Below are 7,131 nucleotides of genomic sequence, written 5' to 3'. Positions count from 1 at the left end.
GGGTTGGGACTTGGGACCTCCAACAGCATACAACGTGGGAGTGGGCAGCCTGGGTGGGGGTGGGAATTGATCTGGGGCTGGATTCAGCTGGACTTTCATTCTAGGGGGTCTCAGGTCAGCGTACTGAGAGAAAAGTGCCTTGGCACAAAAGTGCAGAACAGAGAGTAATCATCCTATGTCCCATCTTTTCTTGTAACCATAGTTTTGGAGTTGTGTGTGAGAGAAATATGGAAGGGAGGAGGGGAGTAGCAGTCAATTTCTTTCCTAAATCGCTTGGGTTTTTGACTGACCATCATTTTGCCTTCTTTATGGAGGGAGAAGTTCAGGAAAAAGCTTCTACCTTTTGGCTATGCTGCACAGAATGGATGGCAGGATATGGAAACCTTTCTATTTGGAGAAACCTAGGCAGAGCTGGGGCAGGAAAACTCAACTTAGAAGTATAAGTCTTGGAAGAACAAGCTCCAACTCTCAGCAACCTCCCAGCTCCCCCAAGCCCCACCCCAGACACCAGGACTGCAGCTAAACTTCAGAAGGTCAGGAGAGAAAGGAGCCCTGGGGTTGAATAGGCCAACCTGCTGGCTTTACATAGGGGAAATCCAAGTCCCAGGAGACTAAGTGACTTGCCCAGAAACACACAGCATTCCAATGGGAGATGTAGGTCCAGAGTATTTCATGTGTCTCCAGTCTGGAGCTCACACCATGACCTCTTGGATCCTCTCTGGCACAGCTTATTGGTTTTCTAGGATTTGGTGTTCTCCAAGAGACGTTTCGTTCCCTAAGGTCTTACTCCTCACTGTGACATAATCCCAGAACACATCTCTGTTCCTTGGTCAGTGGAGCGATGAGGGTGGACACAAGGACTAGACAAGAGCAGACAGTGAGCTGGCACCTGGCCTACCCTTGCAGAACAGCCCTGCAGAGACATCTCCTTGTTGGCTCTCACCTGGGAACAAGGAGACTCCTAGGAGGACCTTTCCCTGCTCCTCCCTATTTCCACCCTTCACTCTCTGCTGCTTTTGAGAAACGATAGTCCAGAGGTCGTAGGACAGTACCCTGCCCAAGAGAAGAGGTGATGCTAAAAAATCATGTACTTCTGCAGATTTCCAAAGTTTCATCTACTTCCTTTGCCTTCAGCCTGTGCATCAGACCTCTTCTGTCTTTCAGGTTGACAACAGCTTCTAAGATGTCCCAGCAACACACACTGCCAGTGACCCTCTCCCCTGCCCTCAGTCAGGAGCTCCTCAAGACTGTTCCTCCTCCAGTCAATACCCAGCAGGAGCAAATGAAGCAGCCAACTCCACTGCCTCCCCCATGCCAGAAGGTGTCTGTCGAGCTCCCAGTGGAGGTCCCATTAAAGCAAGAGGAAAAGCACGTGACTATTGTAAAGGGAGTGCCTGAGCAAGAATGTGAGCAGCAGCAGCAGGAGCCACAGAAGCAGGAGCTGCAGCAACAGCACTGGGAACAGCATGAGGAACATCAGAAAACAGAAGACCCAGAGCAGCAGCTTAAGCAGGAGAAAGCACAAAGGGATCAGCAGCTAAAGGAACAGCTGGAAGAAGAGAAGAAACTCGTAGACCAGCAACTGGATCAAGAGGTAGTCAAGAGAGATGAGCAACTGGGAACAAAGAAAGAGCGACTGTTGGAGCTCCCAGAGCAGCAGCAGGGGCACCTGAAACACCTGGAGCAGCAGGAGGGGCAGCTGGAGCTCCCAGAGCAGCAGGAGGGACAGCTGAAGCATCTGGAGCATGAGGAGGAGCAGCTGGAGGTTCCAGAGCAGCAGGTGGGGCAGTTGAAGCACCTGGAGCAGCAGGAGGAGCAGCTGGAGCATCTGGAGCAGCAGAAGGGGCAGCTGAAGCAGCAGAAGGGGCAGCTGGAGCACCTGGAAGAGCAGGAGGAGCAGTCAAAGCACCTGGAGCAGCAGGAGGGGCAGCTGAAGCATCTGGAGCACCAGGAGGTGCAGCTGGAGCTCCCAGAGCAGCAGGTGGGGCAGCTGAAGCACGTGGAGCAGCAGGTGGGACAGCTGAAGCACGTGGAGCGGCAGGAGGAGCAGCTGGAGCATCTGGAGCAGCAGAAGGGGCAGCTGGAGCAGCAGAAGGGGCAGTTGGAGCACCTGGAAGAGCAGGAGGAGCAGCCAAAGCACTTGGAGCAGCAGGAGGGGCTGCTGAAGCACCTGGAGCAGCAGGAGGGGCAGCTGGAGCACCTGGAGCAGCAGGAGGAGCAGCTGAAGCACTTAGAGGAGCAGAAGGGGCAGTTGAAGCATCTGGAGCAGGAGGGGCAACTGGAGCTCCCGGAGCAGCAAGAGGGGCAGCTAAAGCACCTGGAGAAGCAGGAGGCACAGCTGGAGCTCCCAGAGCAGCAGGTGGGACAGCCAAAGCACCTGGAGCAACAGGAAAAGCAGCTAGAGCACCCAGAGCAGCAGGAGGGACAACTAAAACATCTGGAGGGGCAGCTGCAGCAGCCTATATTTGCCCCAGCTCCAGGCCAGATCCAAGACATCCAACCAGCCCTGCCCACAAAGGGAGAAGTATTTCTTCCTGTAGAGCAGCAGCAGCAGCAGAAGCAGGAGGGGCAATGGCCACTCAAACATAAATAACTACCTGCAGTCCAGAGGCCCTTAGATCGTCTCCTACAAGGGAAGAGAGAGCCACTGGCCCCACTTATTTCGGGTCCCCTAGGTGGCCCGTCTCATCTGTGAACTTGACTCTGTCCCTCTACATGTCTCTTTAATGGGGTGGGGGTGGGAGAGAGGTAATTATTGTCCAGTGCCACCCCCAATGAGCCCAATCCCAACCTCAGGTGAGCAGAGCCTCTACTTGAGGGACTATTGTTACTACAGGAATCCTTACTTCCCCAGTGTTGAAGCTGAATCAGTGAGTGTGTACAATGATTCATAATAAATCCTGGGAGTCTTGGGATCCTACATTCTCTTTAGCCTTTTCTTCTCTCTCACCACATAAAAACCTGTGTATGGGTCAATAGCTGCAAGAGTCCCATGGCCCATTCCCATTCTCAAAGGAGGACAGATATCTTGACCCTTTTAAAATTTTGGTCCCCAAATCACTCAATAGATCCAACAGTTCCTAAAAAAGAAACAAAACCCAAATCAAACAAAAACAAAATCAGCTTCACTTAATGCACTTGAAAACAACACTTGCCAGCCATGAAAAGGGGATACGTTGTTCTGGTTGCATCTCAGTCCAACACTACCTTCCACCACAACACCACACCCAACCCCTGGCAGAGCCCACTGTACACTTCTGCTCCCAACTCAGCTTCTCTCAGGAAAGGGACAGGGAAGATGCTAGGAAAGCTTGGGGGCTCCTTCTGGGTTCTAGTCTCTTCCCTGGAAACATTTCCAGGCTCTTCTGCTTGGGTTTTCTCTCTTAGAAAATCTCATGATTTCCAAAAGTCTTATGGTCTGCCTGCTTGACTGAGGAAGACTTTAGAAAAGCAATAGAAGTAGAATTGGGCAAGGTGGGGAGAAGAGGTGTTTCAGATCATCTCTGAGGGAAAGTGACAGCGTTATTAAAGGAAGTAAAGGTTGGGCCAGCAGCAGTCATGGAAGTCAAAACTACTGACTAAGCTGGAGAAACACAGACCCAGTCACTGCAGGTGTCACCCTTCTGTTACCTGGCTCCCTGACATTTCCATAGCCTTTACTGCCATCAATCATATCAGGACCTGGGACTCTCCTTTCCTGGGAAAAGCACTGCCTTTAATTCTTCAAATTGCTCACTTTTAACTATTTAACCACCGCATTTTAGGCAAGCTGTATCAAGCTATTCGAAGCTATTTTACTGCAGGCACACGAGGATATATCAGGGACTTCCCTACTGAAGTGTCCAGAGACGCTCAAGTTTAATCGATCTGCATAGCATGGCACTTAGCATTCCTTCCTCCCCACCCAACCCCAGCAACACTCACCGTGTTTCCTCCTTAGGTATTCTCTCATTGAGTTAAGAAAACTGCCATTGCCATGTGTGTATTCACAATCATTCCTCATTCTTCCTCCTCTTCCCTACCCCCATTAAGGATCAAGTCAAGTCGTAAAGTCATTTTCTCACCTGAACTGTTGCAACACCCTTCCAGCTGGTCTTTCTTGCTCTCTATCTCCCCAAACCCTGCCATCCACTCATCACCCAGAGGACAGGGTGTTCACTTAAAATTCTAATCTAACCACATCCCTCCTTAGGTTAGCACTTTTCAGTGGTTCTCGTAACTTAGACCATGAGAAGGCAGGCTCAAGTCCTCCTAACAGCAGGGTTGGGTAGGACTGGGCAGGGAGACTGGGGACAGAAGGCACAGTAATCAGAAGCACCCAGGGTGTGTCACATTTTCTTAGTTGATTTTTTAAAAATAGACATTTTTTAGGACAGCATCAGATTTGTAGAAAAGTTAAGAAAATACTAGAGTTCTCATATATTTCACACACAGTTTCCCCTATTATTAATATTTTACATGAGCAGGGTACATTTGCTACAAACTATCACGACTCAATACGATATTATTAGCTGAAGTTCCTGGTTTATTCAGATGTCCTTAGTTTCACCTAATATGTTTTCGCTCTTTCAATATCCCATCCAGCATATCATGTTGTGTGTACTTGGCTCCTTAGGCTTCTCCCTTGACAGAGTCCATTCCTCAGACATTTTTGGTGTTGTTTTGAGGACCTTGACAGTTGTGAGGGGTGCTGGTCAGAAATTTTGTAGGATATCCCTCAATTTGTATTATATTTGTCTGATGTTTTTCTCATGATTAGATTGGGGTATGGGTTTTTCGGAGGAAGACCACAGAGGTAAAGTGTTATTCACTCTTACATCACATAAAGTATATGTATATCAGACATGACTCATCACAGTTGCTGTTAAACTTGATCACTTAGCTGAGACAATGTGTGTCAGGTTTCTCCACTGTAAAGCTTTTCTCACCCTCCCACAATGCCCCCTTCTATACTGTACTCTGGAAAGAAGTCACTATGCAAAGCTCACCATTAAAAAGTGGAGTGTAAAGTTTCCATCACTGAGGATGGAGAGTCTACGTAAGTTCATAAGTTATTTGGAATTTTCAGTACAGATTTGTCCCCACCCTATTTATTTATATTAGTAAGGATTCATGACTAGTTATTTTGTACTATGGGCTACACCCCAATAGTACTTTATTTATTTATTTGTTCAAATTGTTCCACTTTAGCCATTGTGAGCTCTTTCATTGGCTCCTGTGTTCTTTAAAATATACTTCCATCAATATGGGTTTTTAAATTTTATTTTATGTATGTATGTTCAATTTGTTTTGTTTTGTTTTGTTTTGGTTTTGCATACTTCCTTACTTTCTGACACTACAGGATACTCCAGGCTCATCTTGTATATTTCCTGCCCCAGTCCTAGAATTAACAATTTCTTCAAGGAGTCCCATTTCATTTTATTGAAGAATGGTATTAGAAACCAAGAACTGGGAATTGGGTATGGCCATTACTCCTGGGGTATCATTTCCTTTAAGCCCTCTTAACTGGCAAAGGAAGTATATATGTGTATACTATCCTGTGTGTGTGGCATATATGTGTGTTTTCTAGTAATGGCCTATATCTATATTAAGCTAGAATTCATACTAATGTCTCCAACTATAATTTATTACTACATGGATCTTCCTAGCCTCGTCCCCTTTCTTATCTGAAAATTCTCACTCCAACTGTGAGAAACCTGGCCCCCAATTGCCATCTATTTTCTTAATTATTCATTTTCCGTATTCAGAAGTGACTGTACTGTTTTAGATTCCCACTAGCAATGAGTTCTTCCTGTTGTCTGTTATTTTCACCAGCATTTGGTGTGAGCTTTTTGAATTTTAGCCATATTTATAGGTGCATGAGTTGAGGGATATCCTACAAAATTTCTGACCAGCACCCCCGACAACTGTCAAGGTCATCAAAACAACACCAAAAATGTCTGAGGAATGGACTCTGTCAAGGGAGAAGCCTAAGGAGACAAGTACACATATTTCATTGTTTCAATTTACAATTTTCTTATACATCATGTTAAGCATATACTCATATGCTTTTTGCCATATTCATATCTTCTTTTATGAGGTGTTCAGATCTTCTGCCCATTTTTTAAATTGAGTTGTCCATTTCCTTTCTGTTGAATTTCTAAAATTATTTTATATATTGGGATTATCAGATATCTGTTTGGCAAATATTTTCTCCTGGTCTGCGGCTGCAGCTTGTCTTTTCGTTCTGTTAACAATGTCTTTTGCAAAGCACTTGTTTATAATTTTAATGAAGTCCAACTTATCAATTTTTTTCAAGAATCACACTGTGGTATTGTATCTAAAAACTCATCAACAAACCCAAGATCACTTAAATTTCCTCCCATATTATCCTATAGAAGTTTTAATTTTACATCCTTCATTTAGGACTATGATATAATGAATTGATGGGTCTGAAATCATTATTTTGTATCTGGGTATCCAGTTGTTTCAACACACGACACTTCTCTTTGACCCCTTACTCAATCTGCCTGGTACCAAGGGTAAAAAAAAAAAATTCTCCCAACTCGTGGTTTTTACAATGGAAAAAGATCAAGGTGAACAATCAGCTTCCCCACCATCTTGGGTTCCCTGGCAGGAGACCTGTCCCTACTTCAACCCATGGGAAACATCATAAATGCCTGAAGGCAGACATATCCCTGAGGTCAGCCAGAACCAAAGTCGGGGGTGGGGCTACCATCCCCAGCCCTGGAAATTCTGTACTGTAGCTCTGCCAAAGGAGATGCCCAATCAGACGGGCTGTTCAGCAGCATCACACTGTGAGAGGTACATTTCCCAGGTTCCCAGGTCACAAGTTCCCAGGTGTTGAAAAGATTATTTCCATAGTGCTTTTATGTTTAAAGTGGGTTTCTTCTAGGCAACATATAGTCAGATATTGGTTTTTATCTATGCTTATAATCCTTGTCATTTTACTGATATATTTAGACCGTTCACATTTGAAGTGATTTGTGATATAACTGGATTATTATCTACCACGTTTGGAGCTGTTTTTTATTCATAGCACTTTTGTTCTTTTCCTGTTTTTCTGCTTTCTCTAGTTTTAATTGAGATTTTATTACTTTCATTTTATCTTCTTTGTTAGTATATAATTAT

General features: G+C 45.3%; 1 protein-coding gene across 1 annotated transcript; it reads left to right on the top strand.

Annotated features, from left to right (window-relative positions):
• Positions 1-1,183: 1,183 nt before the first annotated feature.
• IVL (involucrin) lies at positions 1,184-2,601 on the top strand. Its single transcript, XM_007977114.3, has one exon. The coding sequence runs from the start codon at positions 1,184-1,186 to the stop codon at positions 2,591-2,593; it is 1,410 nt and encodes a 469-aa protein (XP_007975305.3). The 3' UTR covers positions 2,594-2,601.
• Positions 2,602-7,131: the final 4,530 nt, after the last annotated feature.

This window comes from Chlorocebus sabaeus, chromosome 20 (genome assembly GCF_047675955.1).
Source record: "Chlorocebus sabaeus isolate Y175 chromosome 20, mChlSab1.0.hap1, whole genome shotgun sequence".
NCBI lineage: Eukaryota > Metazoa > Chordata > Mammalia > Primates > Cercopithecidae > Chlorocebus > Chlorocebus sabaeus.
The sequence above is the reverse complement of the archived record's forward strand: the minus strand, read 5'-3'. Positions and strand labels throughout refer to the sequence as shown.

Excerpts from the sequence above, each read along its gene's own strand:
- IVL (XM_007977114.3), top strand. The coding sequence starts at position 1,184 with ATGTCCCAGCAACACACACTGCCAGTGACCCTCTCCCCTGCCCTCAGT.